Below are 20,770 nucleotides of genomic sequence, written 5' to 3'. Positions count from 1 at the left end.
TCAAAGGAGCAGTCAAGAGTGGAAAAGCAGAAATTGTCTCAGTCTTACAGGTTGGCACCTGAAGAATGGTATAGAGAATGAAATTGCATTGTGTTGCAAGGCAAATTAAAAATCAAGAATCATGAACATTTCGTGTGTTAGCACAATTGATTTTGTTTATTTTTAAACCACCCCAAAATCCAATCATGCTGTATGTACATAGACAATACACGAGATGATACCACACCAATTGTAGACAAGAAAGATAAAATGTATTGTTTTAATTTGCTGGCGATTTTCTTTTTTTTTCATTGTACATCTGCTCAGCTTGATGAAATGATCCAAGCTGTATGGATTCCCATGTCAACCCTCTCTCAATTCCCATGTCCACACTGCCTCTCTAACAGGAGACATCCATCATACTACCTCTGGGGTGTTTGTCTGAATGGTAAAGTGTGCAGCTTTTCATGTAGGTTCCTCTGGGCCTCATTTCTTAGGTAAAACTGTTTAGTGCAGAACAAGTATATCAGGATGTATCTGCTTTAACTATATCCTATGGTTAGTAGGTAAGACCAGCTAATGCTTTGGGTTACTCAGGAAAACATAAGTAGCACACACACAAAAACGAAAACAGAAAATAGTCTTCCACATCGTTTAGAGTGTTAATTTTCTTTACGTTTCCAGTGTCATTTATTTTGCTAAGCACTGCTGCAATTCTTTCCACTTGTCTTATGCTCTTATTTTCTTACAAAACAGTATACTAGGCTTTCTGTATAAAACATATATATAAACATTTATATATATATATATAAAAAAACAAAGCAACGACCCCCAAAATGGACTTACACACAGGTATGTATTTGTCCCTCATTAGAAAATATACTGTGTGTATATCTATTCATTGTCCCTGAATGTCACAGCACTGGCTATTGGAATAGTGTCAAGAAGAAAGGGGCTTTTTTTTTTTTCCTGGTTTGTTTTATAACATACAGTTAAATTACCTAAGATGAACAAAAGCAGAGTAGTCACAGGCACAATACAATCCTGTTTACGTATTGGCACCATGTTTTTCTTGTTGCTGTTGTTATTACTACTCTCTAATTTGACTTCTAGTTATTACTTCCCAGGAATTAATATATCTGTACATTTTTTGTCATATATTCTCTTCCCTCACAGTGAGCTAGATGCAGGTTCAGGGAGAATGAAACAGTTAGAAAATCTAAATGGATCCTGGGACTCCGGAGATTCTTGTCCTGCTTAACTTTTCTGGCCCTCTTTCTCAGAGATTATCAATCATTTAGAAAATTATGGTTAATTCTACATAACAAGTAATTTTCAGTGGCCTTTCCTTCCAAAAGGTGCTTTGGGGCAATGATTTGAGATAGTTTTTCAGATGCATTACTGGCATTAGATACCAGCCTTGCATATTTGTATAAATACTTTTTTCCTGTATAAGTCCCCTGTTATTGGTACAGATGGTTCTCTGTCCTCGGTATCTATTCTTTCAGCAAACAGACTGGTCATTTGAATTACTTATCATTACTGAGAGATGTGCTGGGAGAACCACCCACGTTGAATACACCAGAAAATTTGGTGGTGGTGAGGGAGGGGTTAAATTTCAGCCCAATTTATTTAGCTCACGTAAAAGTGTCTAATGACTTCTTGGCCTGAAGACTTTGTAATTGAAAACCCCAGATATAAAAATGTTATTAAGAATGGTGGTAAAAAAATGGAAACCCATATTGAATTAAAAAACAAAAAGTACTGCTTGCTGGTTTACAAAGAGTCTATAACACTGATAAAATCTTCGGAAACCAATGTACTTTTTTTTTTCCTTGTCCTTCTTTATTTTGGCTTCATTTCAACCCGGGAGTTCATATCATCTCCTTCCAGATCATACTCTTCTACTTGGCCGCTGGTCCACACCTTCATGCGGTCAGTCAGGTCGCTGCTTCTGGGAGCCAGGATGAAGTCGTAAATCAGGGCAGCACTTGCTCCTCCAATGATTGGGCCAACCCAGAAGATCTGAAACACAGTTCCAAATCCAGTTAATACATCGGATATCACTGCATTTGAAGCTGTTCTGAAAATCTCCTCTGAGGATTTTCACTACAAAATTTACAGTGAAAACATTAACATTACAGTCTATCACCTGAATATTAACTGCATAGCAAGAAATTTCTCACCATGAATTGGCAATAGACCCAGAGATTAATAACTGTGACTATGTTGTCGAGTTCCGATATTTAAAATCAGGTATCTACTGGTAAAACCTCCCAGTTAGTCCACAGAAATTTGGCAGGGGGGCACAATTTCTAAAAGCAACAAGGACATTAGTCCATTCTCCCACTAACTTTCAGTGATAGGTGAATTAGAAAGTAATACTTAGTGAGGACCTAATTAGGGGCTTAATTTGCTACTAGCTGCTATTTAGCTAGTGATATTGCTGTAATTGTACTGGTCTAATCACTTACGGCAAGTAAAGTTTGGAGGGAGAGGTAGTAAAAGTATTTTAGTAGACAGGTTGATTTTATTAGAATTAACAGATGATTTTGAGGGATTTACATGGCCAAAGAATTCCTGAGTCTGAAAACATGTTTTCTTTTATTCAGCAATATTAGTGGTTTAATATGAATTATTATCTCTATCTCCTTCTCTCTGTACAAATGAAAATAATTTTTCTATGAAATCTGAAAATACTAGCTACTAGCTTAGTTACATTACATTACTATCCCAATAGAAGTGTTTAAGTGGGAAATAATGGCAAAATTTCCCCAGTGTCCTCCTTTTGTGTTTTACTCTTTAGATTAAAATGGCATCCATATCCAAAATTTTCACAAGCCATTGTACTACCAGTAAATTTCCATGGTTGCCTATGAACTGGCTGCCACAATCATCAGTAGGAGAGTTGGAACAAGCTGCATTTTAAATATTCAAAAACACATGCTTATTTAGGGCTTTCATATCAGTCTTCTTTATTGAGCTTTAGTGAAAGAAGTAAATTTTTGTGAAGTTCCTTATTTTAACCACATTTAACCACAGGGAATAATCTAAAATTTATAGTGTTTCCAGAGCACTTTTCCATGAAAGCACTTAAGCAGACACTTAACTGTAAGAAGATGAACACTTCATTAGCTTCCATATATGAATGGATCATTGGATGATTCATTTCAGTTTATAAACCTGCTTAAGAACCTTCCTAAACTAGGTTTTATCAGATTAAGCAGTAGCACTTTACAAACTCAGTTTAAACAATAAATAATCAATACAGAATTCTGTGTAATGAGGCTTTAATGTTTAAAATATTTGAAATAAATAAACTTAAAGAAAATCTACTGTAGTACTTTGAACATATACACTCAGCTTGAGGACTTCGTGATCTCCTGAGGCTGGTCAGGAGCAAAAGGAGATTATTCTTTGTTAAATGAAATAGAAACAGCAACTCACTGACTTGGTGCTAACGATACGTGTTTAAATGTTTCTGATCTTGTAGATTATGCATATGCAGAGCCTCTTGTAAACTAAACAAATTTATTCAACTTACCCAGTGATTTTCAAAGTTGTTGGCAATCAGCGCTGAGCCAAAAGATCTGGCTGGGTTAATTCCACAACCGGTGTAATCAATCTAGGAGGTGGAAAGAGAACCAGTGGTGAGGCACTGATGCACATGTGGCATCTTCATTACACAGGAGGCCAAGTGGCAGCCTGCAGCATCGTTCAGATGCTTACAACAGCTTCACTCATCCCACCTGCTCTTCCTTAGAAAAAAGGGGGAAAAACTGTTTGCCATGTGCTTGTCCTGTCCCACCAGGCAAACAGGTCCTACTGCAGCGACTCCTCCCAGATGTGCAACCTCATCACTTTTTGCCACAGCCACGTGGCCCAAGAAAGAAGGGCCATGCGTGCTGCAGAAACAAGGCCAGTCTCTGAAGTGGAAGGAGAAGGAAGAAACTATCATCTGCCCACCTTCTTCCTGCCTTCAGTGGCCCATCCTGAGACGGGACATTGCACATATCAGCTGTGAGAGCTAAAACTTACAGCAAGAAGATGTCCCAAAGCAACGGAGAGACCAATGGCCAAAGGTGCTGATCCTGAGACATCATTCCTTCTCCGGTCTGTGGTGGCGAGGACACACAACACCAGCTGGAAGGTAGCAATGATTTCAATACCTAGTCCTTGGCCCGCATTGATTCCCTCTGAAAGCTGCATGGAGACAAGAAGGAAAATGTCACTTGACATTCCTACCTGACTTCAACCAGTACGACAAAGTTTTGCAGGATCTACTTTCTCAATAGGAAAATGCAGACCTGCACAGCCATTTCTCTCCTTGGGTTGCTTTTGCTTAACAGGAAGAAAAAAAAAAAAAAGAAAAAAAAAGTGAACAGAAATTAGTTTTGAAACATTCGCTGCTGTACTCAAGTCTAGGTGTAACCAGCTTTTGTTGGTGATTCAACATGATTGCATGGTTGCTGCATCCAGCCAAAGTGAATGCTCAACCACTAGACACAATGAGAACATAATTGATCTATGCGTGAGAAACAAATGAGCCAGAGATTCACCTTCAGTAGAGTTTACCCATAGAAGTGAATTGTGGTGCCTTGAGACATTTATTCATTGCTTCTGAGAATGAGGAGCCTCTGGTCATGTTAAACATTGCTCAGCTTGCCTACAGCAACAATTGCTAAGCAAACAGGGGCAGGAGGAGGAAAGGACAAATAGTAAGAAAAGTGCATAGCTCTGGGTAGCTTGAAAGTACCTATCTCTGCTATTGACAAGTCACATTAATCTTCTCTTCTCCCACCACTACTTATTTTCTGTAATTTAGTATGAACTCTTCAAAACAAGGACTTCTTGTGGACAATGTCCTGCAAAATACTGGCTCCATGGGCAGATTTCCACATTAATATTAAGGCACCTATACTGTGATTCAATTGCCTGAAAATACACCTCTAATGCCACCTGAGATATCCACAGTGTTCATGTAAGACTGGTAGATGTGACACAAGTCCTACAGAAGACCAAAGGTATCTAAAATGTCTCTGGATGTCAATGTTTAGGCAATGTATCTCTAACTTGGATAGGCAATGAACATAGTCAATGGAGTTGAGGTCCATTCAGCTGATGAAATGTAGGTGAGCATTTGAGAGTCAACTGAATAGCTCTTCTTTATTTTGTATTCACTAGATCTCATTTGACTACAACAAGAGCTTAGACACTTAACTCACATGTAGATGAATTTTAGGTGTCTTAGACTCAGACTGAATCTCACTCAACTTCTTTGGGAGCCATAAAAAACCATCCACAATTCAGGAATCCTAAGGGGGTGATGGGGGAAGTATTTCAATTTCCTACTGAAGTAAAGCAGATTCTCTAGAAAAACTCACACTGGCAGATGTAGCTATTCCAACTGTATTATTAATCATGAAATCAGTAGAGTTTCTTATTAATATAAATGCTGTAGAACATATTGAAACCACAGTAATTCACATAAATGAACATTACACAGTAGAAATGCTGTCATATTTCAGGAGTACTGTTAGAAACTTGTGCTTACCAAGAAAACATGGAGCTAAACCATTCAATGTTATAATAAGTTTTGAATTCTGCTTCTAATTGCTATATTCAGTAGTATCTTAGTTAAGACAAGACAAGCCTGTATCTGAGCTAACTTAGTGTTAAGCAGAAATAACTACATTGCACAGATAGGATGAAACATGAGCTTGGACGGAAGCCAGAGAAAATGAGAATGTGAGTGACTCACAGTAGGAAGCAAACCCTGCAAAACTTATGCTCAAGAGTAGTGCTATCAGTAGGTTATCCCATCTGTCATAGCCTCTGCATTAAATATTGCTAGGTCATACATGGCAAAAACATAACTAAGTGTTATTGTGACCTGTCCAGAACAATGAAACTATGGGAAATCATGCTTTAAATTTGTTTTTGTGGTTTTACGCCCTAATTTCCCCCAAACTAATATTTGAATAACCTTAAAACTTAAAGATGTTTAGCTGAACTCTTTCACTTTCCACCTTTGCTATCCGCTTTCCCTGTTTCTTCTCTGTAACAAAGCAGCATATCAAATTCCTAACCACTGACAAAAAATCATCTGTCTTCAGCCAGCATCAATCTGATTAGCTACTTTAAAAACTGTGAAAATATATTGATTTCTAACACCTGTCAATCTGAAGCATTAATAATATGTTATTATATCATTCTTTAATATGCAGGACTGATATCCTTTGAGTTAGAAGCAGTTTATCCACAGATTGAAAGCAATTCTGGTTGAAATGGTGGGCATTTTGATTCTTTTGGCATCCATACAGTAGAAACTGAAATCAGTTAATGAAACGTCCAGCATTAATAGGACTTACATGTGAGAAGTACAAGTCTGACATAAATATATCCAGATAAGCAAGCAGTGAAAATGACATGATCCAGAAATTCACGCTGATTACCTGATATACCACTAAATTAATATTCTATTACTTTTGTCATCCCCTTTTAAAAATTTTTTTTCTTTTTTTTTTCTGCAGAGACAGTGGAATTTGTGGCGCTCAACAAATTAGGCTTCAAATGCATCCCATTGATATCAAAAGTAACAGTATCACTTTAAGAACCTGGACTACAGACTCTCTGGAAAACTCTGTCTCACATTTGGAAGGCCAAATGATCAAACTTAAAAGGCAGGTGTATTGACAAATAAGTGAGTGATCTGCAGATGCCCAAAAGTGGATAAAAAACTGAATTCTTTTCTATCATAATGTAACTGTTAAACCCCAGAGAATCTAGATCTGAGGTGTGACACATCGATGTTACTATTTGACAAAGCCTTGGCATTTCAAACCATTAAACACTGACCTACCATTAGTCTTCCCTTCGTTTGAAGGGCTTCTATAAAAGAAAAGAGACAATAAGAGCAAAATCGTGCTTTTAAAAACTGTGATAATCCTTATCTTTGAGAGGTGGAAATCATATTCTTCCTTTCCCTCCAGGAAAACACATCCTATAGCTGACGTGAATTGAGGTCATTCTCCCTGCTAATCAACACTTATTGATGGGCTGTGTGGAATTAAAGAAAACCTGGAAATATCATAGGAAACCTTTTGCTTTCCTCTAGCATGTAATTTTACGCAGCCTGCCAGGGATGTAAGGTCGTACTGTGAGAGCAAGGACTCTGGGCCATGTTCCAAAATGAGGCAGGCTGAGGCAAACGTTGGATGTTCTGCTTTGCTGTGGTCTGTGGATCTGCAGTATGTAAGAGTAGTATCACAGACATTCATTATTTGCTTACTTGTCAGAGTTATAATGTCACTACAGCAGCAGCCTGAACCATCCAGGGTATAGCAACACATGGAACAGCAAGAGTCTTCACCACCCTAACCACATCCCAGCCAAAGCATAACATGGGGAGTAGGAAGGTGAATTTCCTAATATCAAGTTAAAATGTACACATATGTGTGTGTGTGTGTGTGTGTGTATGTGTATTTATATTTATATAATCCTTGGTCACAGTGGATTTGCAAATGTTAGCCAGCTAACAATGTAATATGAAACATTTTGCACCTTTTGAATCTGTTGTTTTAAGCTCTTGACAGAAGCAGGTAGGCATAACCAATGTAAGTAGATTACCCTTTCATTGTATTTTCCTTACGTTATTCAGGTTTTTTAAGGAAAGCTTGAATTTTTGTAGAATACCTGACTCCAGAAGCTTCAGGGTTGTCTAAAGCTTAATCTGCATCTAGCAGGGAGTAGTACTGTACGTTACAGAGACCTGACTACCTGAGGCTAACAAAACAGAAGCAAAAATCAACCGCTGGTCTTAACATCTAGCATTCTGCTGCTGAGAATATCCAGAATGTAAGGTGACCATATCTCTGATTCTTAAATAGATAGAATAATGTCTTGAAACATAAGACATAGTCACCTCTTCCGTAGTGTTGGGGTGAAAGAGTCCCTTTCCAGTGACCTGTACCCACACTGCAATGATTTTCTTCCCTGCGTTGGTAGGTTGCTTACCAGCAGTCACAACAAGGTATGTATGTGGGCTGACACTGCATTTGCCCTTGATCTATCTGCTGGGAAATCTCTGACCTCTTCTCATCTCAGTCCAATAACTCTCACATGCTCTGCATTTTAGGTGGTGCTCATTAAGGCAACAGAAGAAATGTCAGAAGGCAGGGAACAGCACAGTAACTCCCCGAGCTTTTCATGACTCAGACTTGTGAGGCTTGAAGAGTGGATCCAGTGCTTTAAGGGATTAAAATGAAACACACAAGCCCACATTCATCTCCAACACAGTTTCCTACATGATAGGAGTCAATCCAGACTTCTCCTTTTCTGTTCACATGATTTGTTCCACTAAACTTCATTTCTAAGTCACTATTTTGACAGAAGAAGCACCAGAAACACACCCAAGAAATGGATTACATCATTGGCAAGCTCTGATAGTTATATGTAGATACATATATCTGATGAGGTGAATCAATCTTGGCTGCATTAGCTTGCACTGAGTAATTCTCCCTTGACTGTAATAGCACCCAGACGATAAGCAGAAGCCTACATGTAGATACCCCAAGTGAGGTATATCCTTCTGTGAGCTGAATTCCACCATTAATATTTTCACTTGAGTTCACTGTGAATCTGAACAAGTCCATGGAAGAAAAATCCACCGGAATTCAGTAAATTTATAGAAATCACATCTCATTCAGAAAGCTCCTGAGCTGCAACTGGTTGGAACATAAGGAAGCACTCTAGGCATGCTGAAGCCCTCTGCTTTGCATAACTGGACATGGGATGAGGTACAATACCGGTTCCCCACTCAAAGATTAGCTTTATCTGGTAATGCTACTGCTGCTCCTGAGCAACCCAGTTTGAAGCTGACTCTGCTTTGAGCAAGAGGTTGGACTAGCGACCTCCTGAGGTCTCTTCCAAGCTGAATTATCATATAAGAGACCTTGGTTCTTTGGAAAAGTTCTTTCTGTGGGAAGGTTGGGGACAGAATTGCCTCAGTGCGGCTCTGGCTCAGCTGAGTTAATGCCTAGAAACAGCTGGTGACATATGCAGATAGTGGAGCCACGCTTGGTGGGTCAATCACTGCGAAGGCTCTGCATAGATGTAATCCATATTGGCAACTGTGTCAAGAGACAGGTAATGTAATCAAATGAGGACCATTAAACCCGAGGGCAAAATTAATGGAAAATCATTATCTAGTCATGACCGTGACAGTAACTATTGAGACAAACACCTGCTTTTTGGTCTTAGGAAATGGGTAGCGTTCACATTGCTTCCATTTCTCCACATCAGACAGGAGATGAGAACTACAGAAGCTTGTTTCTCAGAAGTGCCCCTAACTGCCATGTTTAGCTGCCTGATTTCCACAGCTTCAAGCAATAATTTGGGCAAATTAATGGTATGTTTTCTTTCCTTTTGGTTTTTTTTTTTTAGACCAGGATATTTATTACTTGTCTGCCTTCAGAAGAGGAATGGGGACAGGAAATTAAACTGGCCCAAGGTAAACCCAATTGTGTACTTCTCTAGAGGTTTCATATTTTTCTCATTAGGAGTAAAAGTATGTCAAGTTCAAACCTGTTTCCCGTTATATGGATAAGACAGTTTGTTATGCAAGGTGGTTTCATCATGTGGTGCTATGCTCCTTCTCATCCAACAAACCTTTAGCCATGGATTGTATCTTCTAGGGTCCAGCTTACTTTCATATAACAGAGATTAGTTTCTCATTGTTCCTGAAAAATGATAGGCCTCTGGAAATATAGCAGTCTATTTTCAGTAGGGAAATGTCAACTTTCTCCATTCTTATGAAATACTTCACTGCAAGCCATGCTGGCTGATGTTTTTTAGAGAGAGAAAAGTTAAACCACAGCAATTTAGTGACACATATAATATCACTGATGGCTGGGGCTTCTCTTCTTTGCAGATCCCAGCCATCCCCTAGCTAAGGCAGCTTTTGCAGAACCCCAGCAATAGCATGGCTGGCACATAAGAAGCAGCATGTTGTGGACTGACTAAAAACATATTACCTTTTGTTAAACTGTTTTTAATATTCATGTTGGGAGAAGAACTATGTTCTCCTGTCCAGACAAAATCGAGAATTTTAAGAAGCTGTGCTGCAATAAAGAATATCTTTATATCAGACAGACATCTTTACTTGTGTGTTGAATTCAAATAAACATCTAACAACTTGCAGCAGGCCCGCTGTTTTCAGCATTCCAAATTATTAGTTTATCTCTGCCATGGCAGACTGTTTTCTTAAAGGAAGACTTTAGCATTTTATTCAAGCAAATTCTCACTGTTTTACCATGATTTCTTCCTGTAGCTTAAACTTTCCCTCCTTTGATTTTCCTTATTTTTCTTAATAAAGAAAACTCTTCACATTAGTTTAAATGGTTCGTGCTCTCTTCTTCATCCCCGTGCTGGAAGTACTAATTATGCTGCTTTATACCAACTATCATTTAAGTGTTTAGCTGGGCAGAGTTCTTTAATGCAATGTTCTTCAAATGTAATCTCAGAAATTAATTTCCCTACTTCCCTCAAAACCATCTTCCACTATCTGGCCTGTCATTTTGTCTGACTCTTCTCATTCTTTCAGCTCCAACTCTGTCATGAAAATAGCTTGATAACTTCTGTCTTGATAACATACATTTCTTCTGCTGAAAGTCTGTCCCAGATCTCCATAGCTGTAAACCTTCTTTTAACTTACAGTCAAAATGTATTCAGAGACTTTATCCCCAGCTATTTAACTACAGTTATTCTCTTCTCTCCTGGCTATTTAACAGTATTACTCTGAAATGGATGCTTCTATGCACATTATTTGAGTGTTAAGGATTCAGAGAGTACAGAAGTCTCATTTCTTTAGTAAGTAGAGACAAGCAAAGATCTAAAGAGTTTCACTTAAAATTATACGACAGGAGCACTCAGAAGAAGCTGCTTATGAAGCAAAGAATTAGCTTTGGATCGTTTCCTAGATCAACAATAGAAGCAGAACCTAGGGACAAAACATATTGTCCTTTGCTAGATTATCCTTCCTATAAATACAGCCTTAAGAGCTCTAAAGGGGACTCATTCAATTCCCAAAGCAGAAATCATATTTTCCATTCTTCAGACAGCAGACACCATCCAGGAACAAGACTAACCTCCCTCCTCCCACCCTATCTTCAAGCTGATGAGAAACTGGCCAGGGCTGTGTGTTGCAGCAGCTTGGTGTGCCTTAAAGAGAAGAGTGATGATTTCATTTATGTTAAACCAGAGTACAAAAAGTTTACATGTAAGGCCAGTGACGGTCAGTAAAAGTTAATTCCTCTAGAGGACTTCATTTAGCACAGCGAGTTAGAGATAGACCGTTTGTCTCATTTACACTTTTACTTTTTGATGTGCCTCTGGGAAAGTTGCTTTGGGGAAACATTTTTTTTTTTTAAATCTTGCTGGTGAGAAATAAACAACTTCTATTCAGAGGATGAGGAATGGTGAGTTGATTTTTTTTGTTACCAAGCAAAAACCAAGCAAATAGTTCACTTTCCGTAACACTTTTGAAGCACTCATTTATACCATGGAGCTATTTATGATCTCCTGTATTGTCAGCCCAGAAGAGGATGGTCTTTCAGTGTGGAATTTTGGGCATATCTGAATTGTGAGCCTAATAGACTCTTCCTTTCTATGTTGTTACTGGAATAACTAGCTGGATTTGCACAAACCTCACAGTATGGTTGTTGGCAATTGCACCCAAGCAATATTCGTTTTATACTTCTAGACTAACAGTCCAGCAAACCTGTGAAGTTTTCAAACTTTCCAAGACTGAGGTAGTTCATACAATGTCTTGTGCAGAGCACTGAAGATTTGGCATTTCCATGGAGTTAAAAACAGCTCCGAATATGTGCAATGGATTTCAGGAATTAGGGGAACAATTCCAGGTCCTTCATTTCTCCACCTTGTTCCTCAAGCAAGAAGTCTTATCAAGGGAAAGCAAAGGGGCCAAACCTGACTTTATTCATTCCTCAGTCCAAACACAGTCATCATTAACTTCAGGAGAAGTTGCGTGTATATGCGTAAGGAAACACGTGCCACAGTTTTTCTTTGAAAGAGTTCATTGACTTCACTTGGCACAGAAGTAGTGTCAAAAGCCTGGAAAAGTTTGGTTTGCTGTGATACCTTTTAGCGGTTCAAGGAGAGGCGAAGCATGGGGCTCTACGAAGAAAGTGCACAGATTTCTTTGCTCCTTTCTCATCCACAAATGCCAAAAGAGAAACCCCTTGCAGAGATTTCAGCACACATTTTTTTCCCTCCTGCTGTTTATAGAGTTTCCTCCAGGATGCCTGTCAGGCCCTGTTTATTTGATTTAACAGGTTAATGTTGTGCCTTAGCCTCAGATCTCATTGATTTCAATGGAGTTGCAGAGTTAAACACCAGCACTGGCTTTGGCTCTGGATGCCAGAAAGATCAGTACCTTCCCGTCAGGTTGCACACCAATAAAACATGGGACTGCATACCACTCCCAGCCAGGCCAGAAAAACCTCCAGGAGACATTTACTTGCTCCATGACATTAGTATTAATATTATTCTGGAGGTACTGAGGAGCACAGCCACAGACCATGATGTCTCATTGTGCCAGGTACCACATCAGCCCACAATGAAAAGGGTGCCTCTGCATATTTATAATAAAGAGACAACAGTTTAAAGACAGGAAAATACAGACACTGCGAAATGCAGACACCCAACATACAGATAGTTTGCTATCTATGAAGTTGAGCACAAGCACAATAGTTTGGACTGCTTTCCCTAACTCCGGAATGGAGATTTTTCTAAGGATGAAGACTTCTTTGACATTTTCAGTTGTGATACCAGGTAAAGATCTGTCTGTTATTGAATTCTCTCAATTAAGCTAGAGAATGGACAAATAAGCAAAAATGTACTACTGCTGTAAAGAAAACAGGCAATTTCCTTTTGAGACAAACAGGAAATTTTTCAAGGGCTGTTTTTTCTTCCTTTAGTACTTGTGATGTGGTTTAGTATCCTTGCTTTAAAAATGCTTCTCTTAAAGATAGCTATATACAGCCCAGATGATAGTGACATTTTTTAGGATTCTCTGATTATAGAAATGCTATTCTTGACTCACCTGAAGGTTCACATTACCTGCTGAAGTACATGAGCCCTGCTACAATGACTTATATGTTGGTTTTACCATTGCATCAATTTAACCAGAAGGGATCCATAATATTCATTCTCATGTTTGCTGTGGAAATTTCCATTTGTTCTTAGGCTGTCGTTCTTGCCATGTCAGATCTTGATTTAGAATTGACACCCAGTAATAGATATTTTTTCAAAAATTCTAGTTAATTTAAATTAGGAAATGAAATTTGGGTTTACATCATCTGAAGAATCTTTCTATCTATTGATTTTTCTGTCTCTGGTGTGTCAGTACATGTGAAGGTGTGTATACACATACACACAAAATATAAAAATACATATGGCATAATACATAGAATGCTAAGGAAAGGAAAACAATTTTAACTGTTTATTCACCAGTCAGGAAGGGTGGTTGCAAAATGAATTTCTTTATATTGCTTACTCAATCCTACTTAGTTTGACAGCTGGTAAAAAAAAAATTGTTCTCCAAAAATCCCAGCATGACTCCGTTTGAATTATATTACCAACCAATCTACCAAATTAATAAGGTTTTTAGGTCTATTGCAACTCATTATTTTACAACCCTCTGTGCACCCCTTTCATCAATTTCTATTATTTCTAAGTAGAAATAAATAAAGAGGACCTTTAATCTGAGACTTGCAGAGCATTTTCTCAAACAATGCACCAGACATCTTTGGATCCTCTGGATGTGGACCCTGTTCATGGTACAAACCCCACTTGGAACCACTCTGTTCTAGCACCAAAAGACTGGCCTGCAGGTGGATAATGATTATTAAGGGCCTCACCTTGGGCCAGAAATGGCCGTGCTGCTGCATCCCTGCATGCGTTCTGCCAAAAGCTCAGGGTATGGCTATATCATTATAGAAACACTAAGCAAACCTTCGTAGAAATGGAAACAAGAAATGGCTTCTGAGATCTGAGATAAGATTAGAGCTATAACCCCTGTTATCCCCAAATGCTCCAGAGGATGGGTGATGATAACCATCAGGTTTACATCTCAGACCAGATGTTTCTGCTGTCACTGTGTGAACACATTCGAAAGTGGCCAAGCCTGTGGCCAGTTTTGAGCAGGTGCCTTTCCTGTGTTCCACCTCCATGGCCTGTTGCGATTCAATACAATGCTGGCATGCCATAAAAGACTGCTGCTGCAAGTTTGAAACTGAATAATTAGCTATTGTTGTGGTGGTCTTTGTTAAGAAATAAAAATCCTGGACTAATCTCATGTACAGGAACCATTTTGCTCACTCTACAAATGCAGTGACTTCTGACCCCTTGTAGAAGCCTTCAGCTTAAGCACGCACGTCAGGCAAGGTTGGCAGGAGAAGCCTACGCTAGATTGAAAATAAGGAGGGCAGAGGGCAGTGACAAGGAGAATGAAGCTTACTGTATTGAAACTTGGGAAAGGCACGGTATATGATCTGCACTGAGAAAAAGCATCCAAGGATTTTTAATAAGCACTAGAGGTCAGGAACTCAGCTGCATGTCTCGTCCATCCAGTGGCACCTCTGGAACTGCTATTTTCCATACTGACTCAGAGGAAAAGCAGCATCACTTACTCAGTTGTCCACTCACACTGTCAAGCTCTCAGTTTATTTTGGAAGTTCTTCCAACTCAACCCGACTTTGTTTAATTTGAGGTTAGAGGAGAACAGACTCATAGGGCGCGGGCACAAAGAGAGAGGGAAATCACAAGGTAAACACTGAGTCATCAAGGCCAACCGTGCAAGTCCCGCTCCCCGTGGCCAGAGGGCCACTACTGGTGCACTGGTTTGGACCAAATGTGGGGAGTCTGGTGATTCCTGTCCGTGATCCCCTCTGAGGCAACTTTCTAAAGGATGGGTAAGATTCAGTGAGGAGTATCAGGATAAAAACAGCAGTACTGACCCACACACAACATTAAAAGGTGTGGCAGGTCTCAACGTTATGAAAGGGAACTCCCAGTGCAGTGGCAATTTTATGTTTGCACTAGAGGTCTCTGCGCCTTGGAAATTTATTGGGGGAAAAATCACCAGCATTGATGTCCTAGAGATAAGATGATACATCTGCAGAAGCTAAGGATCCACATATTGTATGCCCCATCCTATGCTCCAATATCCTGGAGACAAGAGATTGTCCAGCCTTCAGCTTTCCTAAGTAGCAGAATAAGGCTGGAGCTGGAGGATACGCAGACAGCAGAGAAAAAAAGCCATCTCCAGCACAGGGCTTCAGAACTGCTCTGCTGGACCACAATCCAGCTAAGTGGGGCTACTGATGGAGAGAGGACTCACTCTGTAGTGTGACTTTGGTGAGGGTGGAAGGTGTCTCTGAGCAGCAGATACTGCCCTGGTATGAAGAATCGAGGACAGCAAAGGGCTCCTTTCTCCCTGTCTTTGAGAAAGAACTTGGAGCTGGCCACTGTGTGTTTATCACCAAAGGGCATTGCACCCTTATGTGCACTGACTCTTATGCCACAGCTGATCCAACTTTGGGGACACTCTGCTGAGCAGTAGTGGCAGAGACACAGCCAATCACACTGGAAATCCAAAGGGTGTTCCAGCAACAAGTGACCTTCCACACTCTGGGAGTGGTATCTATATGACTATTCACCTGTCTTGAGAAAACACTCCAGACCTCTGAAAACACTGACCACAGATCTCTCCTGGCTTTTCCATAAAGTTCTTCAGTTACACAAACAACATTTATCAGTCCACTAAGTGTTTTTTAAACCAAAGCCCTTCTATTTGTTATTCGTTGCTGTTTTTCTTGTCTCTTTATCTACCCTGAGCAATGCTACCTTCAGGTCTGTTTTCCTTGCCTACAAATTTTGATCCACTTACAACATTTAAAATAATATCTTTCATCACAAACTTCAAGGCAGAGTTTTCAAATGGTTTCCAAATTGTAGCCCCCAAGACTGAGGGGGCATGTTTCCAGGCCCTCTAATCAGTATACCAAAATACAGAAATTACGAAATTTTAAAGCTGTGTCTGCATTTTTCACAAACTCTGATCATTTTCACAAAAAAAAAAAATTAAAAAAACTGAGCTAAAGAAATTTTCTCAGCGTGTTTTTAAAAGCTTGATAACAGTTCTCAAGATAATCATTGCTGAACCACAAATATTGTGTTACCTTACAGCACAGAAGTCTCCTCTCACCCGCCTTTCCTGCTTGAGCTCTTTGTTGGACATTAACTGCCCGTGATGAATAGTTTCCTCCATTATCCAAACTACAGATCTCTCCTCACTAGACAATAGTCAGCTATGCTGGCAGATGAGTGCATTTTGGATTAGGTATTCTCTATTCTTACAGTTTTACCTAATGGAAATTTGTAATGTGTAGTAACACAATTGCCAAAAAAAGATACCAGATGATGTAAGGAATAATGTTTAAATTTTTAGAACAACAAACACACTGCATACTCCTCTTTCAGCTTTTTCAATTCTCAAAGTTTTTACTTTGGCACCCACACTACTACTAAAATATATGGGAAGTTAAGTATCTTAAAAGGATTCAGTACTCTAAATACTTCTCTGAATATTGTCCAGAATGTCTTATTCGGAACCAGCCAAAGTAACTAAAAATATATCCATTGACTTCAGTAAAGTTTGGATCAAATTTTTCATATGTGAATGTTTTGGTCGTCTTAGTATAAAACAGACCTTAATATTGAACATGTTAAAGGAGCATCCTGCTTTTTCATTCTCCCTTCCTTCTCTTCAGCCTTGCACTTTCCATGGCTGTTTTTTGTGCTTCATTTTCTTGTCTTTCCCTTTTTCCCTTTGGGCAATGAGAAAGGCACAGATTCATCCAACTTCATGTTGGGTACTTCACAGAGGCTCCCAAGCCTGGAGCCTCATCATGCCAAAGAAGAGTTGGCTGTCTCTGGAGGACGACTCGCTGGATCTAAAGGCTGAAGTACTTTGTCTCTCCTTCCCTGTGAACTAGAGAGAAACCTGTGGAAATGGGTTCCTCACTTGGCCCCTCAGTGCAAAACCTACAGCTGGGTGGGATAAATCTAAGTTCAGGCATGCAATCCCACCCAGTATCCACTGGGGACACTGGATAGCCACTGACTCCATTAAATTGCTCCCACCACATTTTTCCTGTAAAACCAGCCCTCCAAGAGCACTAGAGGGTCAGAACAGAGGACGCAGTCATGCACGTCCAAGCCCTCTTCCCAACCTTGTCAAACAAACAGCTCTCCTTTTCTTTCTATTCTTTTTCTCAACAGTGAATCTACACCTCGTTTTCCACAGGAAGGGCAGGAAGACAAAGCAGCTGGCAGGGATGCTGCCAGCTCTGTCCCTCCCCTCCTTGTCCTCAGATTAAAAAGCATGACATAAAAGCAAATCTCTGTGGTTTCTCCTTATCGTCTACTTGCTGAAGGAGGCAGCGTGCTCTTGGTGCTGGATTGTGGTTTCGGGAGATGCCCCGTTGTGATCGGCTCTGCCCAAGGACAGCCGTTCCGCCGTTCTCCCCGGCGTTGGGCTCAGACCCAACTCACCCCTCAACCGTCACCTCCCCTCCCCAGACAGTCCAAGCTTGTCAGTGGGAAATGAATGGGTTTGCTTTCCTCTCTAGTTCTTTCTTGCAAGGCAGAAGAACAGCTGCTGCCCTCCCCATCCCCTGGGAAGTCTCCCCACTGCTGCTTTAGCCAGAACATTTGTAACTGGATGTGAAAGAAAAAATAAAAAATCAAAATTCTGAGTATCTGACAATGACAAGCACTGAGACTAGGGCTTTTCACAGTGTTTAGGCACCATTTCATACATTAATTCATGCACAGAAAGTGTTGCCAGATTTGTAAAATTGGCGTGATGGAGACTTACACTATCTAGTTTTACCTACAGTGTATTTGATGGCCTTGCAAATGATGCATTTGATTGTATTCCAGATGTGTTCCTGGTGGAGGGAGGGAACAAGGCTTCCGTCCTCATATGCAATTTTTGAGATTCATGAAGTAGTCTCCTAAGCTTACTAAAATCAGTGACTGCACTGATCTTTCCATCTGTCCCCATAGGTCCTTCTCTTCTGAGATATCCTTGTGCAGAGCTCTGAATTATATCTTTGTAGCTTGGAAAGCTACTGACTGAGGAACAAGAAGAGTTTGAGGTATCCATCTACACCCCTTTTACAAATGGACAGTTTTGGGGCTTTTGGATAGAGGAAGGAGCCAGCCATCAGCATTTTGTGGCAACCATAAGGGGAAGAGCAAACACAAGTGCTACTGAAACCAGACCTCCCATGTTTAATGGCAGTTGGACCTCTCGAGGAAACCACTTGGGCGGATACCCTGTCCCATGCGGTTGAGCAATTCCCTCTGCCAGTGGTTTCAGAGGAAAAGATCACATAACACACACACAGCCAGAGCCTTCTGGAGTTAATAATATGATTCACTCTGCTTCCCCAAAATATTTTGGATTAACCCATCAAAATTTCCAAAACGGTGGCACAGTGGAATACCTGCAGGCACCAGGCTAGAGGGAGGTAAGCAGCCAACCCCCAGAGTAACATGAGGGTGGATAATACTAAGCTACTCAGGAATCACATTCTTAATATCAGATTTTATCATGTTTTCAAAACCTGCCTCATTTTCTGAATTAACTGTAATGCCACAGCATACAAAAACATATTACTCTATTTGTTAATCTATTTGTTTGATCCTTTCTTCCCCTTTTACCTAAATGATTTCTGAAGAGCTATTGTATTTGCAGCTTTATGTCTCAAATATCCCTGTGACTTCAAATGGGCATAAGATTTCAAATTAGCTCAAGTTTCAAACTGCAGTCAGGAATATTCTGCAAGAAAGGGGCCATAGAAAAGATGTGAAATACTTGCTCTTATCAGAATCAGTGAGTAGAAGTGAGTAGAAGGCAATTTCCATTTATAGTACTCTGTGTAGTGCAGTGGCTGTAGCACTGCCTCTGACAGTGGGATGACTTCAAGTTTAAAAGTGTATCTATCCTTTTTTCTCTTGTTAAGGTACAATGACAACAGAAAAATGAGAACATTTTGAGGAGGAGGAGTTGTGGCCAGGCAGTTTTTATGCAGCATGATGTGAGCACCCGGCTGGGAGAGGGTTGAAACCTGCACCCCGTTAAACGTAGCTGCTTCACATCTTTCTCCAGTCTACACCTGAGAATTCAGGGGTTTTTCCCATTTTTGCACAGCAAAAGGAGAAACACACAGAAAGTGCAGCTGGAATCCTGTGTCAGGCAGAAGCTGAGCACTCTGCCTAACGCAACAGGTAATGCTCACACTTTTGGTGGTAGGGTTTCTCTTGCTACACATCTCCCTTGCTGTTCCCATAGGTTTTCATTGCAGTCATCATCAGGTTACACAAATCATTAATCAGGTATTGAAAAAGAATCACATTTACAGAAGCAAAACCAACATCGATACATGCACATTAACCAGCATGTTACCTGAGACCTTCAGAACCACAAAAGCGACTCGATCATGCAACAACTGCCAGTGATTTCAGTGTTAAATCGGTGTCAAAAGGCACCTTTCAGCAACTCGGATGTACGAAATCGAACATAAGCAAAACCGATCATGACCATAATGTCCTAAAGCTCCAAAATGAGGGTGGGGAGGAAGGACCGTCCCTATGACATAGATCCATCCTGGCATCAGTCAGGACTGGATCCCCTGCTACAATAAGCAATTGGCTGCCTGAGGTCACCATCACTACCACCATCACCACCACAATCCCTCCCTCCCCCCCCATCTTTAGTAGATTACAGGTGTTACGTTTCTACTTGGAAAAAAAAAAAAAAAAAAAAAAAAAGAAGGGGGAATTAAAAGTTTCTACTTACCGAGTTGAGCCCCAGGAGGTTGTTTGGGAGAGAGGAGGTGACTCCTGACAGAATAGCTGTGGCCACCACTGCCCCCAGGCACTGGGCAATGATGTACATGAGCGCCTTGAAGATGCTGATCTGGCAGCTCAGCAGGAGGCCCAGGGTCACAGCTGGGTTCAGGTGGGCACCGCTGATGTGGCCCACGCTTTGTGCCATGGTAGCGATGGATAACCCAAAAGCCAGTGAAACCTTCACGTTGTCCTGAGACCTTGTTGATGTTTTGTTGCCTACCACTGGGAAGCTAAAACCCAGAGCCGAGCCAATGCTGATAAAAATAAAAAGGCTCATGGCAAGGAACTCGGCCACCACTGCCCTCCAGAACATTTTCTTTTTGAATTCACTAGCCATCTTTCCTCTCTTTCTCTCTCCCCTCCTCACTTTCCCTTCTCCCTCTCTCCCTTCCTTTGCCTGATATTTTTCCTTTGAGGTCTGAAGAGAAATCTGGAGAAAAATACGGTCCTTGGATTATTTATAGGGCTTTGGGTGGTCTGTAGGAGGGAAGGGGTGTTGCACAAAAGGAGGAAAGAACGTCTACATAGATGCTGACTGCTAGATTGATGTAAGACACTGTATGCCTGCCAAAGTTTTTTCTTCCTTTTTTTTTTTTTTCCCCTCTCCCTTAACAGCGTTCGATCTCTGCTGCCGTTTTTAAGAGGCTTTTAAAAATTCTTGGAAAAGTCTAGGAGTGCCTCAGGAATTTTACCCTCACTTCTTTAATTCCTGTATCATCATCATTCAGCACACGGACTGGAATGAAAGCTTTTACAGGATTTCTGTCTCGAGCTAGACTGAAACAAA

General features: G+C 40.4%; 1 protein-coding gene across 1 annotated transcript; it reads right to left on the bottom strand.

The window, feature by feature from the left end:
* Positions 1-274: 274 nt before the first annotated feature.
* On the bottom strand, positions 275-20,435 carry AQP1 (aquaporin 1 (Colton blood group)). The gene is made up of 4 exons (XM_052807943.1): positions 19,931-20,435; positions 4,018-4,182; positions 3,524-3,604; positions 275-2,004 (listed from the first exon to the last, which is right to left on the bottom strand). Exons 1-4 carry the CDS (start codon positions 20,318-20,320, stop codon positions 1,825-1,827), a joined length of 816 nt encoding a protein of 271 aa, XP_052663903.1. The 5' UTR covers positions 20,321-20,435; the 3' UTR covers positions 275-1,824.
* Between the last annotated feature and the right edge of the window lie 335 nt (positions 20,436-20,770).

Source organism: Harpia harpyja, chromosome 1, assembly GCF_026419915.1.
Source record: "Harpia harpyja isolate bHarHar1 chromosome 1, bHarHar1 primary haplotype, whole genome shotgun sequence".
NCBI lineage: Eukaryota > Metazoa > Chordata > Aves > Accipitriformes > Accipitridae > Harpia > Harpia harpyja.
This window is presented reverse-complemented; position numbering and strand designations above follow the sequence as displayed.